The 23,629-nt window shown below is 46.3% G+C and overlaps 1 protein-coding gene across 3 annotated transcripts in view; it reads left to right on the forward strand.

Annotated features, from left to right (window-relative positions):
- TC2N (tandem C2 domains, nuclear) overlaps positions 1-23,629 on the forward strand; it is an 82,446-nt gene that overhangs the window by 55,811 nt on the left and 3,006 nt on the right. For all 3 annotated transcript variants that reach the window (XM_088455565.1, XM_088455566.1, XM_088455564.1), the window contains exons 6-11: positions 1,266-1,341; positions 3,636-3,736; positions 6,355-6,471; positions 6,662-6,853; positions 9,704-9,818; positions 11,578-11,777. In XM_088455565.1, coding sequence (XP_088311691.1) covers positions 1,266-1,341; positions 3,636-3,736; positions 6,355-6,471; positions 6,662-6,853; positions 9,704-9,818; positions 11,578-11,777 — 801 coding nt within the window. The remainder of the gene's footprint in view (positions 1-1,265; positions 1,342-3,635; positions 3,737-6,354; positions 6,472-6,661; positions 6,854-9,703; positions 9,819-11,577; positions 11,778-23,629) is intronic.

Consider the following 23,629-nt stretch of genomic DNA (forward strand, 5'->3'; position numbering starts at 1 on the left):
TCTGTCAGATGTTTTAAAGTGGAATGAACGATTTTTTGAACGACAAACGATTTTTGTAACTACCCTTAATGAAAATCGTTCAGTTGGTCAGTCTCAACGAACTACAAACAGGAACGCGCATGAACGATAAACGTTCATCGTTATAACTCAGAAACTGAAGGATTTTTTCAACGATTGAACGAAAACGACATTATAGTTAAATCGTTCAAAAAATCGTTACGTGTGTAATGTATGCACCTTCATTGTTCATAAGTCTAATTTTTCTAATGATTGTGATTCAAAAGTGTTCCAAAGATTTATTTAAAAAAAGTTGTTACTAGAAGATCTATAAGTTTAGTTTGTAAAAAAAAAAAATTGTTTTATTTTTGTTTGTTTTCTTTTTAATTCCCTGTTTATTCCCTTTTTATTATTTTGATTCCTTAAGGGACGAGAATCGATGCTATGACAGTCGGCATTACGGTCGTACTAAATTAGTATAGTTATGGTGCAGTATAGCCTGGGGTATGAGATACCACACATGGTCGCCATGTTGATTTTTTCCACCTGGTTCACGGAAGGGCAAATGAAATACAAGGGGTGTAGAAGGTGCATATAAGGCGCTGTTACCCGATGGGTGAGGGGCACCACATTTTACCGAGCCTTACAGGTACTTACAAAGAGTCTGTCATTGGGATCATTTCCATAAGACGCCTATTGTGCCTTACAGATTGGGATGATACAAGATAGCACATTACTAGCTGTATAACAAGGTAATCACCCACAAAGCACAGACACCCCTCAATCTCATGATCCATTTAAAAAAAATGAAAGAAACTAATCAAAGTTCTATTTTAGTATAAAAATTAATATTAATGAAGGGGGTGGTGGGAGGAGGCGGAACTTGTAAGCAACAATTTCACACTCTTCACGGTTACAGTCGGATCCGGAATCCTGATACTGATACCCCATGTGCTGCTTGCGTACAGGATTTTATGGCTGCTAATTAACCTGTAATTACTGATGACTGCCAACCAGGAAATGGGGGCGGGGACGACGACGATTCCCTCATTAACCTGTGTGAAGCCACTGATTAGATCACACACTTTCTACAACTCTATACATAAAGTTGATCTGATCAACCAAACTGAATGCAGTAACTGACCAATCACCTCTGGCACCAAATGTTACAGATTACTTCTAGCTGTGAGTTTGGTTAGATCTGTAGGATATGTGGAATATTTCATGTACCGTCACCATGCTAAGACAATCTGATTTTACTTTGACAGAGATACGATTCTGTGTCCAGCATACGGAGCAGCAATTCCTCCAGGAAAGACTCGCAGGGCAGTACCCGCAGCCTCGGTAAGGCCAGGGGCCGCCAGTCTCACTGCTAATTAGGCAGGTGCTGGTGTGGTCCTAATAACGGTGTAACGTTTTACACTGCAGCCTGTTCTATTCACATGGATTCTGCTAGTCTCAGGGGGGGGGGGGGGGAGCTGTATAGACGCTGTGGGGTTGCATTAAAGTAGAGTAGTCATTCCATTGCATATCCTTACATAAAGAAATGGATTGAAAAAAAAACAATTTAGGGCCGTATTCAATTAGGCACCGAAAATGGGTTATCGGCGATAATTCATCGTCATGACGTCATTTTCACTTATCCTCATATTCAATGTCAAAAAATGGGGATAAGTTTTCACCACTGAGTAGGTTGCGTAAAAAAAGTACAGAATTGGGGTTTTGGGGTGCAGACTTAGAAAAAATACCCTGCACCCCTTGCAATGTCCTCTAAAAGTAATCTGTGTCAAAATGTATTTTAAAAAGTTCGATAGGACACCCCAAAAAAAGTGGTTTAGTTTTGGGGGCAAAAAAAAAAAAAAGTTGGGGGACAAACTAAAAAACTAGCGAAATCGACTCATTGGGGCCTTATACTTGTCTGCATGAGGTCAGCCTGTTTCTGAGCACGTATAAATGTTTGTATGCGGCAGGTGTTTTTTAGAATGCACTTGGTTGCAGCAGGTGGATTTTTAAAAAATCTCTTTAGGGACTATAAAATATGCTTGCACCCATTCTCATGTACCCAAAATTTGATGGGATTGGTTAATTAAAAAAAAAGAAGCTAAATGCTATTCTTCACCACTTCTTTAAAGACGCATTAATGCACCGGCCGCGGCCGTTTAAAAACTCCAGATACCTTTAGCAGGCCAATTTGGTGGGTACCCATAGTGATCCTCCATGTCAGACCATCTTCTGGAGGGGGTGACAGGCTGATTTCCCCATAACTGACAGGACTTTGCGGTATCTACCTTTCCGCCGGGTCCCGTTTTCGATGATTCCTAATTGAATACGGGGATATGCGGGCACGCGCCCGATACTTTATCCCCAGGAAAAACGTTGATGACCGCGAAGAGTCCGACCTCAGACTTTTCGCCGCTAATTGAATATGGCCCATAGTCTCCTGAAATAATAATTACTTGTAGCTAAATTACAGGACTCTTCACATTTGTTAAGGAATTCTAAAAATTCTATCAACAGACATAAGGGTGAATGTAATAGGCTGCGGCTTTGAGACATCGGCGAGTCCCGTGCGAAACTGCCCGAATGTTTGAAAGTAACAATCTTTTAATAGGCAAAACCAGCTTGATTTTGCCTATTACAAGACTGCTACTATAAAAACATCGGGCAGTTTCGCACGGGACTTGCCGATGTCTCAAAGTGGCAGCTGATTACATTTACCCCATAAGCTGCATACACACACAACGATTTTTTTAATAATTATCGTTAAACGATATCATTTAACGATAATCGTTTGCAAAAATCGTTCACTTTCTGAGTCAAACGATGAACGATTATCGTTCATGCGTGTTCACGTTTGTAGTTTGTCGTTTGTAGTTCAGTCAGACTTGTCAACTCAACGATTTTCATTAAGGGAATATGCAAAAATTGTTTGTAGTTCATAAAAATCGTTCATCAATCGTTGTGTGTGTATGCAGCTATAGTATTAAGGAGGAGGATGACAATTAACCTTTTTTTCACTATATTTAAAAATGGTCATCAAATGTTCTAAGCGGTCACTTGTGCACTGCTAGTTACTAAGGGTAATTTCCCTATGATGGCATGTATCATTTCTTCCTATTCTCAATAAACATGATGGAGTAGAACAGAAGTCATTTGCATTTGGCTTCGAGGAGGTTACACAGCCAAATAGATATGATGATCGGCTTTAAGTGCTCCGCCAGTGTGCGTCGGAGTTATAGATAAAACAAGTGCTCAGACACACACACACACACACACTATATATACAGTATATATGTATATATTTGTGTAGCTTGTGTATTGATTTCTAAGACACAACTACTGATGAAGTGACCTTTGCGTCACAAAATGCGTCAGCTGGGGGTGAGCTCTGACACTGCTGTTACTGTACAGGTCATTTCCATGAAATACATCAAGTCTTTTTATACCTTCACTTTTTTATTGCTCCAATAGTTTATGTCCTGTAGAGCAGAATGTTAGATATATTTGTATCAGTAAAAGAGAAGTGAGGTAGGTGCCCTTCCTGACAGTTTCCGGGAGTTCATGTTCCTCTCTCTATAAGTATGAGAGCTTCTTGCTACAATCAGTATATGATGTAATAGTTCTTTCCTTTGTTACAGATACAATAACACTGTCCGGGGACGAGCGGGACTTTGGAAGATTACATTTCAGGCTGCGCTATGTCACAGCTGTGGAGCAGATCTGGATTACTGTGATACAAGTAAGGATGCAATGTCCTCAGTCTATAAAGTATATACAGATCTGCTGTTTGCCGGATTGATAGGTAGTATAGTAATATATGCCCCCGTAACATACAGACTTTGACTGGCCATTAATGGCCCAAAATTCTAGTCCCCTAATGCCGCATATGGTAGCAATAAGGAATATGGCTCTTTACCAACCTGCACTGGCCAGGAAAGTGTCTCCCAGACGGGTCTGACCCAGCGAGGACTGAGTAGTATAGGGATAAGAGACACTGCTCACATGGTATTACCGGCTATGTGTTCTGCAGTGAATGATTCCCATGAATAAGTGTAGGGAGATCTGTGCACGACAATCAGGATCTCTATCCCTGAGCCGCTTTCTGGCATTGGGATGAGGCATCCGGGTCATTACATACATAATGCACAGATCAGCCAGCAAGCTCCCTGTCACTCCATATCCACAATCAGGATCTGGGCCCCTGGGAACCAGGCCTGGCAGACCACCCCCTCCGCTTCCCTTACAGTGTAACAGCCGCTCACACACCAGTTTATTCCCCTGCAGACCAGCTGTGAACCAGCAGCACATGTTATTCACTTGTAGCATCTCCATAAACGCTGTATTCTTTTACTGAGTCATGCAAATGTCTCATTCCCAGCAGTAAGCTACCTATAAGCGTGTATACACTCAATGCGGTCTAGGTGCCTATCCATGTACGGTTATTCATATAAAACATAATTACAGCGATAATCATTGTGTCACTACAGTGTTGTTTGTGTTCATCACACAAAGCCTACGCCAACTGCATTGTAAATGTGTGTAAATGTATTATAATAAAAAAAATAATTAAATACATTACTGAAAACTCCTGCAAAGTTGGGTGTGTGTATGTACCCTTATCCTATAACTGGGCATCATTAAGAAGGTAGGTTGGTGTGGTAGGTTGGTGTGGTATGACTTGCTGACATTTAGAAGGTCGACACCAGAATGTTGACATGGTCTTTGGGTCGACAATCAACATGTAGACATATTTATTTAGGTAGACATGGTTAAAATGTCAACAAACATATATATATATATATATATATATATACACACACACATACATACATAGATACACACACACAGTGGAGTCACATTATTATGGCCACCAGCTAATAGCCAGAGTAACCGCCGTGTGTAGCATGGTCGGCAGATAGACGGGCTGGGAGTGACACAATAAGGTGCTGGTAGGTTGGCACAGGTATCAATCCCACAGCTGCTGGAGGGTGCGTGGTGGAGTATCCATAGAGCGATCAAGGTGGTCCCACAGATGCTTAGTTGGGTTCAAGTCCAGGAATTAGGGGGCCAGGGAAGAACCTGGAAGTCTTGGTCGCGCTCGTCCAACCACTGTCAGACATTTCTAGCCGTGTGACATGTCGCATTGTCTTGCTGGAAGATCCCATCTGCCTTAGGGAAGACAGTCAGCATGTATGGATGTATGTGCTCTGCCAGGATGGATTCATAACCTAATCGGCTGAGGGTGCCTACCACATGGATGAGTGGGCGCAGAGAATGCCATGAAAACATTCCCCAGACCATAACGCTGCCACACACCAGCTTGTGTTCTTCCAGCAATGGTTGCAGGGTGTTTGTTCTCCCATGTTTCCTGCCTGACACGTCAATGTCCATCCATTCGATGAAGCAGAAAGCGTGACTCATCGGAGAAGGCAACCCTTCGCCAATCAGCGGAGGTCCAATTCCGATACAGCCGTGAAAGTGTAAGCCTTTTCTGCCGATGCACCTTCGTTAGCATAGGTGCAGTGACCATCCATTTGCTTCGGAGCCCCAAACGCAGCAGGGTTCACAGAACTGTCGTTTTAGACACACATCTGGTGGCCCCCAGGTTCATTTTGACGGTGAGCTGCTCCACTGTAGCGTGTCAGTCGTCCCTCACGCACCTTCGTAGCCGACGGTCACCTCTCACATCAATGGCACGTGGTGCTCCGCAGTTTCCACAACGGTTATTTGTAATGATGTCATTTGTCCAGTCACGATACACCTTCACCACAGCAGCACGCGAACAGTTCATAAACTGCGCTGTTTCAGAGCCACCCATGGCCCGAAAGCCAATAATCTTCTCTTTTTAAAACTCAGATAAATCGCCCCTTTTACCCATGACCACAACGAGTGATGTGTGCAGACGGCCTATCGCACACCTTATATACCCACCAAGCCAGCGCGCCTCACGTGACGTACTTCATGGGCTACGCTCTGCCGACGTCAAATGTAGTAGGTGGTCATAATAATGTGACTCGACTGTGTATACGACATGCAACATTCTGAATGTGTCATTTTATCCCTGTCAGCCTACATGATTGTCGCCATATTGACCATATTGAGATTCTGACTGTTGACAAGTTATTTGGATACCGGTCGGCCAGGGATAATTTATTACCATTTATTCTCCTTTCACTTTAGCTAGGGATATACACTAAGAGGTTTCTCAGCAGACTGTAATGCAGATATTTCTTACAGAGCCTGCTATACAGAAATCCACAAAGTGGGAGACAATTACTTTAAGACCATAAATGTCTCCGTATTTAATCTAAATTAAGGGCTGCCTGCCAGCTAAATCTCTGCCTCTTTTCTCATCAGCTGAAAGATCTGTCTTGGCCGGGAAGCTGTGGAGACTCCCCCAGTATCTACATTAAAGGCATCATTACTCTACCCAAAGCCGTGCAGTTCAAATCCTCTGCTAAGGAGGCGACGCAGGTAAGTGCTCGTCACAGGGTATCCGGGAGCGTCTGAGGGTGACACCAAATGTTCTCCATTCATGTCTCAGGCAGAAGGCTGATTAACTGTGATAATTGTGAGAACAAGGTGGTGCAGGGGCCACGTAATACAATGTTCCTCAGGATTCTGTACGGTCTTTCCTGTCTAAGTTGTCCGTATTTCGCTGCAGGACATAGAATTCATGGAAACATTTGTATTCGCCATCAAGTTACAAAGCTTACAGACCGTAAGGCTGGTTTTCAAGGTCCTCAGTCTGACTCCCCGCAAGAGAACCATCAGCAAGTGCTCAGTCTCCCTGCGGGACCTGGGCGAGGAGGAGACCGACCACTGGCTGGATGTAGTTCCATCCGCAAAGGCTCCGGTGAGTAACATTCCGGACCGTCACCCCTATTTATAGGATTCCCATTCATCCCGACCTCTCAATCCCAACAAGACTCAATTCTGTGTAAATACTAGATGGCGGCTGTGAGAAGTCTAATGCTGGCCACACAAGCAGCAATTGTATCCGCCAACTCAGTTGTTCCAGAAGTAACTGGCCCGCAAGTTCTGCGTAGGGTCCCAGAAAGAGATGGTTTCCCAAACACTAATGGAGATGAAAATGGGCTGTTTGTAAGTAAACCCGCTGATGACTGTATTAGTACATGATCAGTATCCCATACGGTATTCCCTGTAATCCAATTATCCCGCCCAAACAACTATTTCAGTGCCGATTGGGGATTAAATAATGGGCAGCACAGATGTATTAACTGTACACACGACAAATCAATCATCTGACCCAGCCGTGAAATGACGGTCTATGGCCCATTCAGAGCGCCAGGCCGAGAGACGCAGCCGTTCAGCAATATGGCCGAATGACCGTGGTGCAAGGCCGGTGTGGCGAAGTTGGCCAATGTTTGCATGAACAAGGCTATTTTACCCTCCTGATCATATTTACCAGCCACCCTGTGTAAAAATGGGTTATTTTAAAATTTAAATCATATAATTAATAGTTTCTTTCCCATATACATAACAAATGTAAAGCTTTGGCCAAACATACCCAACTGCAAACATTTACCCATTGCAGGCTATAGTCTGTACAGAGGCCTTCAGCCTCACGTCTCCCTCTACAAGAGGGACATCAGAAAACGGGAAGGTCGCCAGGTATTCCAGCAAAGCGCTGTACGCCGTTTCCCATACTGTAAATTAACTGCGCACGCAGAATAAACTCACTGGATAAATGCATAAATATATAAACTGTTTGGTTTTCAAGGATCCGGTGCGATGTGCTGTGGGCAGGACGCACAGCGCATTTTACATTCCAGCCCTATGTATAAACTCCTATACACTGCGGTGCCAAAAGTCATGGGATAGGTGCCTAGTATTGTGTTGTGTGTCCCACCCTATAGTCCTGCAAAGTGCAGCAACAACGACGTGGCATCGATTCCACAAGTGGACGGAAGATCTCAGGAAGATGTTGACTCATGCCACCTGGATAGTTTGCCCAAAGCTCTGTGATATTTGTAGGTGTAGGCTCTTGGCTGCGAATGGACTTCTCCACCTCGTCCCATACATGTTCGATTGGGTTCATGTCGGGAGAACGTAGGACCTCTCCAGCATGCTTCCCGCACCAATTCTGGACAGCTTGGGACTGATGAGACGATTTATTATCGTGCTGGAATATTCCATCGTTGTGGGGGTACATGAAGTCCATGAAAGTGCTGCAAATGGTCACCATGCAATGTAACATAGCAGTTACCAGGCAATGACATGTTCAGATGGAGCAGCGCGACCCAACCCATGCCACGTGAACACACCCCACACTATTATGGAACCACCACCAGCCTGCACGGTGCCTTGTTGACAACTGGGGTCCATGGCCTAATGAGGTCTGCGCCACACCCGAACCCTACCATCAGCCACAGAACAACTGGACCTGTGACTCATTGGACCACGCCACATGTTGCCAGTCCTCCAGGGTCCAATTAGCGATGTCACACTCCCAGGTGAGGCGCTGTGCCCGGTGTCATAGTGTTAACAGGGTCACTGCGCTGTCCACAGAGGGTGATAATGCCTTCCAGGAGGTAGTACACACGTGACACCGTAGATCGAGGAATGTTGAATGTCCGCACAATTTCGGAAATGTAATGTCCCATCTGTCGGGCACCCACTATCGTGTCCCATTCCAACTACAATAATTCACATCGCCTTGCCATGAGTAGCTTAGCCGGTGTTCAAACGGACTCACGAGGTGCCAGATTACAACTGATGCAGGTCTGGGCATTTCCAAGACGTCACAGTATGGTGACACCACCTACCATTACCTTTGCCTACTGCTATCCCATGACTTTTGGCACTTCATTGTATTTTCCAGAAATAAACAAACCCCCCCTGCAGACATTTGTAATGGAGCCCGGGTACATTATTTGTCTTGTCAGGTGTGCAGGAAACAGCGCCTGCAGTGACGTCAGCATGAGACATATTATATTATAGCAGCGCAGGCCTTAAAGCGCTGTGTGCGTGTGTAAATACTTTTATTCCCAGGGTAAATGTAATATACAGGATGTAGCAGGTATTTGCACAATTGTTCATTTATTCATGTTATGTACTGGAATGTTACAGTAACAGAAGTGCTGTCTAATAGCCATATAATTGTTTGTTCTGTGTATTGCCATGCCTGTGATGTGTGTCTGACCTTTAACAGATACCTCCTTATCTCTAGTACAGCACTAAGTAAACTTTAAACAGTGCAGTTAACTCCTGCTGGGCCTCAGTTGTTCCGCTCAGGCAGGGACCAGGTCTCCAAGTAATCTCATTACCATGTGCAGATCTATTATTCTTCTATATATATTTTTATGGAGCAAATCTTTTTTTTTACACAGTACTGTAGATTGATATTTTATGCTCAGCACAGTTTAGTTGCTCAGCTGAGCTCTCATTACATCTGTGTTACCCCTGACAGATTGAGTTCATGTATGTCCCATGTTGTAATCACACATGACTCCTTTTATATGTTATGTGGCTGGACACTGACATACATTCATTTGTATCTCACAAGGCGGAACGTTATTGTGCTGTTAGGCAAAGGCTGCCTGTGATTTAAGATTTATTTTTGGTCTGTTCATTGTCTAATGCTATAAAGCCAGTACCTGTAGAGGTGCACGGGATCTAATCCAGTTGTGTTCTTGTCCTGCCAATGTGCCATCTACCCTGACTTGTTTGTGCGTTCACACAGGCATGCCATGCAGAGCTCCTGATCGGGACGTGTTTCCAGGCAATAAACAGCAGGATTCAGTTACAAATCCTGAAGGCTCAGAACCTGCCCAGCTCGTCTACACCTCTTACCATAAGTATGTCCAGCCTAAGCTCTGTCTGCTTGTGTGTTTCTGTGGGGCTTTCAATCAGGTTAAGCTAATATAAGCGCCCAGCTCATAGCTGGGCATCAGCTAAATGTATAGGCCCGGTGCCCACTCTGAGAAGGACCTTTGCCTGGATCTGTCTGGTTCTATCTATCAGAAGATTAAAAAAAAAAAAAAAAAAGGGGGGGGAAATGTCGCCTGCAAGGCCGTCTTCCACCTCAGATTCCCTAAATAGGGCATTTATATAAAAAAAAAGAAAAACACCAGCGATGTAAGATAACCTCTGCGCTGTGATCTCAGGAGTTTTGAATTTTCATAAATAACCCTTAATGAATTGTATTTAGCAGGGTGGATTCCAACTTCACTTCGCTGTCATTTATTGCTTCTTGTGGCTTGTAGTAACTGAACCCATCTCTATCTTGCTGGCACTGTTATTATTATTTAAATATAACAACATATGACACATATTTTGGCATATCCAAATAGGCGCAAGGTGTTCTATTACAGTGAGTATGCACGCTCCCGATGCCTGTGGTATCCAATAGAAAAAAAATGGTTTGCGAAACCCTGCAGGAAGTGTAAAAAAGAAAAATTGGAAAACAAAATGAACCCTAAAATGTTTTTAAAAAATAAAAAGATATTGGGTTACAGTAATAATGGTTATTACTGACCCAAAGAAAAATATATTGTCCTTTAAAAATGTATTAAATGGCTGTTTTGTGCTTTTTAAAAAAAAATATTTTTATAAATCAAATATTTATATTTATATAAAATTTCTAATCAAATAAAACTAAAAAAATTTAAACAAATGAATTATTTTTTTTTGAGGTAATATTAAATCAATTACCTTTTTGGCGCTATATAAACAATAATAATATTGTTTCTTTATAAAGCGGCAACATCTGAAGCAGCGCTGAAAAAATTATATTGTCATTTATATCAGTCCCTGCCCCATTGGCTCTTACCGTCTGGATCCTCTAACACACAGGCACGCGGATATACACACACACACACACACACACACTGGGGTTGATTTTGCCACAATACAATTAGCTTAACTGTATGCTTTTAGAGTGTGGGAGGAAACTGACAAGGGAGAACATACAAACTCCACACATATTGAATTTATTAATCCACACCACAGTGCGTTGAGACAACAATGATAACCACTGTACCATCATGTGGCAGCACAGACGGTGTAATGGTTAGCATTACTGCCTCACAGAACTGAGGTCGTTGGTTCGATACCCACTATGGCCCTAACTGTGTGGAGTTTGTATATTCTCCCTGTGCTTGCGTGGGTTTCCTCCGGGTGCTCCGGTTTCCTCCCACACTCCAAAAATATACTGGTACGTTAATTGGCTCCTAACAAAAATTACCCCTAGTATGTATGTGTGTGTATGTGAGCATGTGGTAGGGAATATAGAGTGTAAGCTCCACTGGGGCAGGGACTGATGTGAATGGCCAAATATTCTCTGTACAGCGCTGCGGAATATGTGTGCGCTATATAAATAACTGGTAATAAATAAATAAAATAAATCATGCTGCTGTGTTATCTGTACTACAAATGCCTTTATTGTCTGAAAGTAGAAATCCCCTTTAAGCCCCCACCACTAGTAATGATGGTAAATATAAGGAGAATCCGGTCTATGACTTGTTCATATATTATTGACCATTTCTAGAACAGTAAACTAAATGTTATCCCGTGTACTGCCTAGCACGGATACTCACGGCTCCCCCTCCCCCTCAGATTTCTATGTGAAGGCCGAGATGTTCAGCACAGAGGGGCTGCTGTACAAAAAGAAAACGCGCCCCTTAAAGTCCTCGGGTGCTCAGGTGAATTGGGGAGAGACCATGATTTTCCCAGTGACGCAGAAAGAGGAAGGAATCAACTTTCTGATAAAGCTGTACAGCCGGAGTTCAGTCAGACGGAAACATTTCATTGGGCAGGTAAGGAGTATATTATAATAATGTATCATCGTAGGGAGGCATGATGCATCACCTTGTGTTCTATGGCCCTGATTCAGAGCCGGACGCTCTGACCAGACCGCTCGCTCTGAATCAAGGCCCACCTCCATTAATATGGAGCGTCCTCCTGGACGCTCGTATAGCTGTGGGTCACCACCCACAGCATATACGAGCGTGCAGGATGATGGTCGCGATGGTCTTGACCATCGCGACCATCGAGACTGCGAGCAAAAGCCTGCGGTTGGGTTTTTCAACTGCAAGGCCAGGAGTGGTTTTGGCTCTATCAGAGCCAAAATCACTCCCACTGACATCACTAGTGACTCCCACTGAGGCCGGCTTGAGACGGTAGGCGTTCCCTTGGGAACACCTACGTCTGGCAGGCACGCCCCCGGCACGCCCACCAAAGGGGGCGTGCTGTCAGTCACCATCGACAGCACGCCCCCTTTGATGAGACACTCCGAGCGAAGGAAAGTCCTTCGCTCGTCGGGTTTCACGCATGCGCACGACGGAGCTCCCTCCGTAGTGCACATGCGCAGTGGGGACCATCGACCCACTTGCGAGCGGACAGCCGCTCGCGAGTGGGTCTGAATGAGGGCCTATATGCAGAGATGAAGCTAGATGCTGCTGTCTCCAGACCTCAGATCACGTAGAGCAGGCCACATACATAACACAACATAGCCAGATAACAGCCAGCGATACACAAATAATGGCAGTCACCAGCTGCTGTGTTTTCTTACAAGAGTGGTTTAGATTTAGATGAAGTTCTGCCTCTCACAGCGCTGTAAATTAGGCCAGTGTGGATCAGTATGCGGGATTTATAATTACCAACATGGAGATGAGCTGGGCCTGATTCTTATTCTTTCTATATTAACACTTGCAAAGTGTCACTTCTCCTGTCCTGTATACTGGGACGTGTGACACTGCATAGTACCACTTCTCCTTTCCTGTATACTGGGACGTGTGACACTGCATAGTACCACTTCTCCTGTCCTGTATACTGGGACGTGTGACACTGCATAGTACCACTTCTCCTGTCCTGTATACTGGGACGTGTGACACTGCATAGTACCACTTCTCCTGTCCTGTATACTGGGACATGTGACACTGCATAGTACCACTTCTCCTGTCCTGTATACTGGGACATGTGACACTGCATAGTACCACTTTTCCTTTCCTGTATACTGGGATGTGTGACACTGCATAGTACCACTTCTCCTTTCCTGTATACTGGAAGTGTGACACTGCATAGTACCACTTCTCCTGTCCTGTATACTGGGACGTGTGACACTGCATAGTACCACTTCTCCTGTCCTGTATACTGGGACGTGTGACACTGCATAGTACCACTTCTCCTTTCCTGTATACTGGGACGTGTGACACTGCATAGTACCACTTTTCCTTTCCTGTATACTGGGATGTGTGACACTGCATAGTACCACTTCTCCTTTCCTGTATACTGGGATGTGTGACACTGCATAGTACCACTTCTCCTGTCCTGTATACTGGGACGTGTGACACTGCATAGTACCACTTCTCCTGTCCTGTATACTGGGATGTGTGACACTGCATAGTACCACTTCTCCTTTCCTGTATACTGGGATGTGTGACACTGCATAGTACCACTTCTCCTGTCCTGTATACTGGGACGTGTGACACTGCATAGTACCACTTCTCCTGTCCTGTATACTGGGATGTGTGACACTGCATAGTACCACTTCTCCTGTGCCGTGTACTAGGATATATGGCACTGCATAGTACCACTTCTCCTGTTCTGTATACTGGGACGTGTGACACTGCTTAGTACCACTTCTCCTTTCCTGTATACTGGGATGTGTGACACTGCATAGTACCACTTCTCCTGTCCTGTATACTGGGACGTGTGACACTGCATAGTACCACTTCTCCTGTCCTGTATACTGGGATGTGTGACACTGCATAGTACCACTTCTCCTGTTCTGTATACTGGGACGTGTGACACTGCTTAGTACCACTTCTCCTGTCCCGTATACTAGGATATATGGCACTGCATAGTACCACTTCTCCTGTCCCGTATACTAGGATATATGGCACTGCATAGTACCACTTCTCCTGTCCCGTATACTAGGATATATGGCACTGCATAGTACCACTTCTCCTGTTCTGTATACTGGAGTATGCAACATCTGCATAGTACCACTTCTACCTGTTCTGTATACTGGGATGTGTGGCACTGCATAGTACCACTTCTCCTGTCCCGTATACTAGGATATATGGCACTGCATAGTACCAATTCTCCTGTCCCGTATACTAGGGTATATGGCACTGCATAGTACCACTTCTCCTGTTCTGTATACTGGAGTATGCAACATCTGCATAGTACCACTTCTCCTGTTCTGTATACTAGGGTATATGGCACTGCATAGTACCACTTCTCCTGTTCTGTATACTGGAGTATGCAACATCTGCACAGTACCACTTCTACCTGTTCTGTATACTGGAGTATGCAACATCTGCATAGTACCACTTCTACTGTTCTGTATACTAGGATATATGGCACTGCATAGTACCACTTCTCCTGTTCTGTATACTGGAGTAGGCAACATCTGCATAGTACCACATCTCCTGTCTCGTATACTATGATATATGGCACTGCATAGTACCACTTCTGGAGTATGCAACATCTGCATAGTACCACTTCTCCTGTTCTGTATACTGGAGTATGCAACATCTGCATAGTACCACTTATACTGTTCCGTATATTGGGACATGTGACACTGTATAGTACCACGTCTCCTGTCCCGTATACTAGGATATATGGCACTGCATAGTACCACTTCTACCTGTTCTGTATACTGGGCTTTTTGACAGTGCATAGTACCACTTCTACAATTGTGTATACTGGGATCTGCGATATCTGCATAGAACCACTTCTCCTGTTCAGTATATTGGGATATGTGACATCTGCATAGTATCACTTCTCCTGTTCTGTATCCTAGAATATGTGACACTGGATAGTACCACTTCTCCTATTCTGTACACTGTGATATGTGACATTGCATAGTACCACTTGATATTCTGTATACATTATGTGCCAGGTCCAGGTGTACAGCCCAATACACAGGTTCTCAAACTCTGTCCTCAGGACCCCAAACAGTGCATGTTTTTCAGGTCTCCTCACAGAATCACAAGTGAGATCATTAGCTCCACCTGTGGATCTTTTAAAATATGTCAGTGAGTAATGATCACACCTGTGCACCTGCCGGGTAATCTGTAAAACGTGACCTGTCTGGGGTCCTGAGGACAAAGTTTGAGAACCACTGGTCTAATACATAAACCATCCACTTTTCTACATAAAGAAGGCAGCATATAGAGATATGGGACCTATTCTGAATGCTTTGGACTTCGCGAGAAGTGGTTCCAGGTCCTAGTGTAGGAGCCTGGATGGAACAAGTGGTTCCAGCTGCCGATGTAGGAACCTGAGTGGAACAAGTGATTCCAGGTGCTGGTGTAGAAGCCTGGGAGGAAAAAGTGGTTCCAGATGCCAGTGTAGAAGCCTTAGTAGAAAAAGTGATCCCAGGTGCTGGTGTAGGAGCCTGGATGGAAGAAGCAGTTCCAGGTGCCAGTGTAAGAGCCTGGGAGAAGTGACTCCAAGTGCCAGTGTAGGAGCCTGGATGGAACAAGCGATTCCAGGTGCCGGTGTAGGAGCCTGGGTTGAACAAACGGTTCCAGGTGCTGGTGTAGGAGCCTGGGTTGAACAAGCGATTCCAGGTGCCGATGTAGGAGCCTGGGTGGAACAAACGGTTCCAGGTGTCGATGTAGGAGCCTGGGTGGAACAAGCGATTCCAGGTGGCGGTATAGGAGCCTGGGAGGAACAAGTGGTTCCAGGTGCCAGTGTAGAAGCCTGAGTAGAACAAGTGATCCCAGGTGCCGGTGTAGGATTCCTGGATGGAACAAGCAGTTCCAAGTGCCGGTGTAAGAGCCTGGGAGAAGTGGCTCCAAGTGCAGGTGTAGGAGCCTGGATGGAAGAAGCGATTCCAGGTGCCGGTGTAGGAGCCTGAATGGAACTAGCGTTTCCAGGTGTTGGTGTAGGAGCCTGGCTGGAACAAGCGGTTCCAGGTGTCAGTGTAGAAACCTGGGAGGAACAAGTGGTTCCAAGTGCCAGTGTAGAAGCCTGAGTAGAACAAGTGATCCCAGGTGTCGGTGTAGGAGCCTGGATGGAACAAGCAGTTCCAGGTATCGGTGTACGAGTCTGGGAGAAGTGGCTTCAAGTGCCGGTGTAGGAGCCTGGATGGAACAAGCGGTTCCAGGTGCCGGTGTAGGAGCCTGGGTGAAACAAGCGGTTCCAGGTGCCGATATAGGAGCCTGGGTGGAACAAGCGTTTCCAGGTGCCGATGTAGGAGCCTGGGAGGAACAAGCGATTCCAGGTGCCGATGTAGAAGCCTGAGTAGAACAAGCAATCCCACGTGCCGGTGTAGGAGCCTGGATGCAACAAGCAGTTCCAAGTGCTGGTGTAAGAGCCTGGGATTAGTGGCTCCTAATGCCAGTGTAGGAGCCTGGGTGAAACAAGCGGTTCCAGGTGCCGGTGTAGGAGCCTGGGAGGAACAAGTGGTTCCAGGTGCCAGTGTAGAAGCCTGAGTAGAACAAGTGATCCCAGGTGCTGATGTAGGAGCCTGGATGGAACAAGCAGTTGCCGATGTGGGAGCCTGGGTGGAACAAGCGATTCCAGGTGCTGATGTAGGAGCCTGGGTGGAACAAGCGGTTCCAGGTGCCAATGTAGGAGCCTGGATGGAACAAGCGATTCCAGGTGCCGATGTAGGAGCCTGGGTGGAACAAGCGGTTCCAGGTGCCGATGTAGGAGCCTGGGTGGAACAAGCGGTTCCAGGTGCCGATGTAGGAGCCTGGATGGAATAAGCGATTCCAGTAGCTGGTGTAGGAATATGGGCTCAAAATGAGCGTCTTATTTGCATAAATAAAACTTTGAGCGACAAAATTACATTGTTAGATTACACTGAGCAATTTGATGCGCAACATTTGTATATCTGTGTGTGCCTGAGTCTGAATCCGTGTAAGAAGTGCTGCGATGCAGTGACCGCGGCTTTTTATTACGCCGAGTTCCTTGTGCTTCATCTGCGACTTTGTCCATGCATAAAACCAATTCCTGTGCAGTTACAGCATCTCTGTAATCTGCTTTTCACTGCACCTGAGATGTTAATAAGATACAAAATGTAAGAAAACTATGGTAGCTTCTCATGTCGCACTGGGCGTCTCTAGCGCCGTAAAGACGCCAGGTGTATGAGGACACGCCTATACACCACTCACTGCTCTGTATAATAAGCACATGCAATGCAGGACGGGAACATTAGTTAACGGCTGCTATAGACAATTCCTAGATTTATTCCTCTGCTCTCTGATTTACAACAATCGTTCCTTTCATGAGAGGTGCACTGGGGAAGGTATAGAGCCCACAAGATCTTCTTACAATTCTCCTAAAAGACCTATTTTCTAGGAAAAGGAAATGTCAGCTGTATAAATGACATTAGGGTAGTCGTCTTTCACTCTCCTAAATGTAACACATTCATCCATTCTACTTTTTGAATAGATGCCAAGAAAAATATTCGACGTAACTATAAGGATTAGTTTACTTTGGTAACAATGAGTAAGAACATAATACGTCCCCGGGGGAAATAGAAGAATTAAATGAGGTTTGTGTTGGATACGAATTTGGAGCTCTTAACATCTGTGGAGAGGTTTCGTAAATGGACTATGTGGAAATAGGTTTTCTGCTGTCAGATCATTCAAACAATGCGTCTTGGAAGCCCCGGGAGAGACGGATCATTCATGGGTCATTGGATTTGTACTGCAGTGGCACATATTTTTCATGAGTGGTATATGATGCAATTGTCAAAATATATTTGAATAACATTATCATGACAACACTAATCACTGAGGATCCTGTCATTATATATAAATCTGTTACCAGTGCTCATCGTGTGCCGGTATACAACGTATGGTATACCAGCACTTCAAGCACTGAGTTGCCCTCCGGAAGATCGGGTGCTGGCGCTCAGTCAGGCTGGAGAGGGGCCGCTGCTGCCTTCTCCATATGCCCGCTGAGAATGTTACCAGCGGACGCCCGGTGGCTCCATTCCTGCAGCTGGAGCTCACACCTAAGCTCCGCCTTCCGGCTTCCACAGCGGGTGTTGGGAGAGACGTTGTGATGTCTCTCCCACAGTGCCAAGTGCAAGGAGCTGTCGGACGGCGGTGGGAACAGGAGCGAGGCTTCAGGTAAGTAGTGTTTATGTGTCTGTATGTCATTATTTGTCGGGGGCACAACTAGTGTGGGCATTGTATAGGGAAACTACTACTATTTTTGTCAATGTTAGGGGGCACTACTATAAGGGGCAATGTATATGGGGCACTACTACTGTGGATATTGTATAAGGGGCACTACTATAAGGGGCAATGTATAGGGGCACTACTACTGTGGGCATTGTATAAGGGGCACTACTACTGTGGGCACTATGCGGTGCTCTACTGTGGGCACTGTATAGGGGGCACTACTACTGTGGGTATTGTCTAAGGGGCACTACTATAAGGGGCAATGTATAGGGTGCACTACTACTGTGGGCATTGTATAAGGAGCACTACTACTGTGGGCATTGTATAAGGGGCACTACTACTGTGGGCACTGTATAAGGGGCACTACTACTGTGCGCATGGCATAGGGGGCACTAGTATTGTGTGGCATAATGTGTATAAGAGGTACTACACTACACTGATGAAAAAGCAGGTCTTTAGGGCAGGCCCCCTCCGACGCGCGCATAAGTACAACCTTAGGTTTTCCATACCCCCACTTCAAAAGTCCCACTTGGACCACTGTCTGTTACTGTCTTGTAGATGCCGCCATACAAAGGATTGCATGAAATACGCCAGAATATTAGCAAAGAGTGGCGGATATTACCTAAAGCTGCAGCACCCCCAGTAATATCCGCCTCGCCCAGCGAGACAGTCTTCTGGCAGTAGATTCCTATCAGAAGTGCTCTCTGCTAGTTACAGGCAGACATGGGGAGGTGCTTTCTCCCCCTGGGACTGCCAGTGCAGACCGTGATTAGCATAGAGAGCACTTACAATAGGTAGCGAACTCCTCTGCCTTTCCTTGAGCCTTATCTGGCTTCTAGGAGCTGCAGCCAAAGCAGTCTCTAGAAGCCGGCGCTTGAGCTGTATCCGGTCTGAAGGCTGCCCGGGACCACTCATATTGTGTCACCCCCTCCCCCTCCGTCTGTAGCTCAAGTCTGGTGACAGGCAGCCATCCTCACCTGATACCTCTCCCTCATTTCCCACATCCAGTCTATCTCACAATCATCTCATTTCCACCTTCATCTCCAGAATCAGTCCTTCCTCGCCATGGCTGCCACCAAAACTCTCATCCATGCACTTATCATTTCCCGTATGGACTACTGTAACCTCCTCCTTCCTGGCCTTCCTTTCACCAGCTCATTTGTTACTTAATGTTGCTGGCGATTTTATTTAACTCTCCTCGGGAGCGGTTTAGGTGTCATGCCTTCATGCCTCCCCTTGGCACAATATTATTGGGCACCTGTCCCCGTTCTCCCCCCCCTTCGCATTCTGACAAGACTCCACCCCCTCCAGCTACCCGTTTTTTTTTGTTTGTTTTTTTGCTGGCAAAAACTCTTCCGGGCTCCTAGATTGCACATGCGAGCCCATCCACACTCTTCCTGATATGAACCTAATCTTCTGGGCTCCTGGACAACACCTAGTGAAGGCCATCGATCATCGTTTGCAACCATTGATGGTCTATAACCAATGGCATGTTGCACCATCAATGGTGACAGTTTGAGCATCAATGGCGGCATCAGTCCGATGGCTGAGGTCAGCGCATGTGCAGCACACTGCCATCAATGGTTAAACCATCAATGGCTTTCTGTTGATGGTTTAAAACCATCACCCATCAAAGGTACAGCCATCATTACATTAATCCACTCCTAAGACTCCCCCTGATGCACCAAGGGGGATGTAGTCTTTGTTCTGTGTCCAAATAAGCAGCAGCTGAATTGGAAAGCTCTGACGCAGAGAGACTGCTGTGTCGCCCCTAAGCTCATGCCCAGCTCATCCCTCTAACAACTACTTCACTGGCTCCGCATCTGCCCGAGAGTGTAATTCACACCCCAAGCGTAGAAAAGCTCTCACGCCACCCACCCATTCCAACCCAATGTCTGACCACACTCCGTTCCACGCTCTCTGTACCTCCCTTGACTGCAATCTCATCCTCCTCTCCCCACATCTATCCTTAATTTCTCTCTCATATATGTCTCACACTGCTCTATGTCGATCTCACCCCTATGCTAACTGCCACACTGGCTCATCCTCACAACACAGCTCAGTGCCTCCACCTCATATATAAAGCCCTTAGTCACTCCACTCGCTGCTCCAGTAAGTGCCGCCTCACCCCAACTCCTGTCACCTTCTCTCACTCCCACATCCGAGATTACTCCCGAGCTGCCCCTCTGAAACATACTGCCCAGAGCCAGGAACTAGCAGTGTGTCTGTAATCACCCACTGCCCAGAGCCAGGAACTAGCAGTGTGTCTGTAATCACCCACTGCCCAGAGCCAGGAACTAGCAGTGTGTCTGTAATCACCCACTGCCCAGAGCCAGGAACTAGCCAGTGCCTGTAATCACCCACTGCCCAGAGCCAGGAGCTAGCACAGTGTCTGTAATCACCAACTGCCCATAGCCAGGAACTAGCACAGTGCCTGTAATCACCCACTGCCCAGAGCCCCAGGAACTAGCACAGTGCCTGTAATCACCCACTGCCCAGAGCCAGGAACTAGCACAGTGCCTGTAATCACCCACTGCCCAGAGCCAGGAACTAGCACAGTGCCTGTAATCACCCACTGCCCATAGCCAGGAACTAGCACAGTGCCTGTAATCACCCACTGCCCAGAGCCCCAGGAACTAGCACAGTGCCTGTAATCACCCACTGCCCAGAGCCAGGAACTAGCACAGTGCCTGTAATCACCCACTGCCCAGAGCCAGGAGCTAGCACAGTGTCTGTAATCACCCACTACCCAGAGCCAGGAACTAACACAGTGCCTGTAATCACCCACTGCCCAGAGCCAGGAGCTAGCACAGTGTCTGTAATCACCAACTGCCCATAGCCAGGAACTAGCACAGTGCCTGTAATCACCCACTGCCCAGAGCCCCAGGAATTAGCACAGTGCCTGTAATCAACCACTGCCCAGAGCCAGGAACTAGCACAGTGCCTGTAATCACCCACTGCCCAGAGCCCCAGGAACTAGCACAGTGCCTGTAATCACCCACTGCCCAGAGCCAGGAACTAGCAGTGTGTCTGTAATCACCCACTGCCCAGAGCCAGGAACTAGCACAGTGCCTGTAATCACCACCCACTGCCCAGAGCCAGGAACTAGCACACTGCCTGTACTTCCCAGAGCCAGGAACTAGCACAGTGCCTGTAATCACCACCCACTGGCCAGAGCCAGGAACTAGCACAGTGCCTGTAATCACCACCCACTGCCCAGAGCCAGGAACTAGCACAGTGCCTGTAATCACCCACTGCCCAGAGCCAGGAACTAGCACAGTGCCTGTAATCACCCACTGCCCAGAGCCAGGAACTAGCACAGTGTCTGTGGCAGATGGGTGTGGTATGTCAACAGTTATGTTGACATGCATAAAGTCAACATGATCGAAATGTTGACATGTTAAGCATGCAGACAACACGTCTACATAGATGACATGTTGACATGATATAATGTCAACATAATGCCCCTGGTGGCCCAATGGTCACTTACCTAGTCACGGTGGCAGCGGCGTCTCCAGGTGACGAGCAGTACCAGTACAGACGTCTGGCAAGTGGCGGTTCTGGTGAGAATTCTCCCCCTATCCTAATCCCTACCCCTCCCCCTAGTACCTAACCATAACCTCCCCCTAGTACCTAACCCTCCAATCGGCACCTACATCTAAGTGTCTGTATTCTGGGAATGTATTTTGCATTACATTTTCGCTGGCGCATTATTGTGGATGTGACAATAAATTGATTTGATTTGATTGATTTAGATATTTCACATGTCGACATTGAGGACATGGCGACATCCTAGTGTCAACATTATAAATGTCAGTATGGTAACTGTTGACAATGTGAACGGATACAGTGTGCATATACAGAGCAGTGAACTGAATATACCTCCTAACTATCAGGGTACAGGTGTAGATGATCCAAAGGGCGAGACAGACCCCTGAATCGCGGTGTCCTCACTAAATCAAGACATTTGGGGGTCGCGACATTGTATCATTGATGTAACCACAAGATTAACCTCAATTAATCTTGCGGTTACGATGTAGCGGCTCCCACCATAGACGGCTATGGAGATTTCTCACCATAGACGTCTATGGGAGACACAGGCTGGCCGCATTCAGCCAATCAGGGAGCTGCTCCGACGGAGATGCTCCCTGATTGGCTGGCGGCCCTTTCACTGACGGGGCACACGTGTGCCCCGGTCATTTACGCGGAGCAAAGGTATGTGTACACACATACCTTTGCTCAGTCCGTATGGATCGGGTTTTTTTGCGTTTTTTTATTTTAACCCCTGGATTGCCTACTTGGAGAAGAGGACGTGATCTACGCATAGGAGAGGTGAGTATGGATTTTTTTTTTCAGGTACACCCCTATGGATTACTTCGGATACTAGGTGAGTATGTGTGAGTGTGAGTGTGCATGTATGTTTTATTAAAATTTTACTTTCACGGGGTATGTTTGTTTATTTACGTATTTCTTTAGTTGCGGAACTACAAGTGCCAGTGGGCCCGTAATGCCCCGCATGCTGGTATTTGTGGTTCTCCAAATACCAGCATGCAGGGAAGGCTTGCTGGTACTTGTGGTTCTACAACTAAAGACAATATGGAAAACTTATTTTTACACTTTACACTATCAACCCGGCACCCACCGCCCTAGGGTGCCGGGGATAGCCCCGGGCTATCAGTCTAGGCCTGGGGCGCCCTGGAGAGGGGTATCCCTTTATTGGGGGGGTACCCAACTCCCCAGGGATCCCCGGCCTGGACTGACTAGCAGTCAGGGATAATGCTTTGGCTGGGGAAACCGGTGAAAGGTTTTCCCTGGCTGTGGCATTATCCCCCCGCTAGACAGAGTTCGGTGCTGGTTCTGAAATTTTCAGGGGACCCCTACTCGTTTTGTCCCCTGATTTTCCAGAACCAGCTCAACAAAGCCCTGTGCTGGTTCTTAATATACAAGGGCCCCCTACGCATTTTGGCCCCTGTATTTTTAGAACCAGAACAGGCTTTATAAAGCCCGGGGCTGGTTATGCTTTTGGGGAGGGGGTGCACGTCATTTTTTGTTACACACACACAGAAGCCATCACGGATCTCACTGATCTGTGATGGCTTCTCTAAAGCTCGCACCTTTTAATGCTACTCGCATTAAAAGGTGTCAGTTTACATAGTCCTAAACTCGCCTGCACTCGCAAATGCAGTAGCCTCGAGCTGAAAAGTTTGCAGGCTATTGAATTTGCGAGTTTCAGTACAAACTTGCACTTTCTAAAAGTGCGAGAAAGTGTGAGTTTGTATGGTTACTAAAACTGACTACCTATTACATTTGGCCCTATGTCTCCATATTAGTGTATAGGGACGGAGCGGCACATCTCATCTTTCATTATTAAGTAGATATCACATATTTTCTGTGTACAGTAATAATATTCCTCAGACATGTGGAAACGATTGCTTCTGCATGTACTGTACGTATAATGGAGCAGAGGACCGCGGTGAATAGGCCCCTTTGAGGTGAAGATTTTGCACTTTCCCCCA

Source organism: Taudactylus pleione, unplaced genomic scaffold (genome assembly GCF_031769625.1).
Source record: "Taudactylus pleione unplaced genomic scaffold, aTauple2 ptg000660l, whole genome shotgun sequence".
NCBI classification, from domain to species: Eukaryota; Metazoa; Chordata; class Amphibia; order Anura; family Myobatrachidae; genus Taudactylus; species Taudactylus pleione.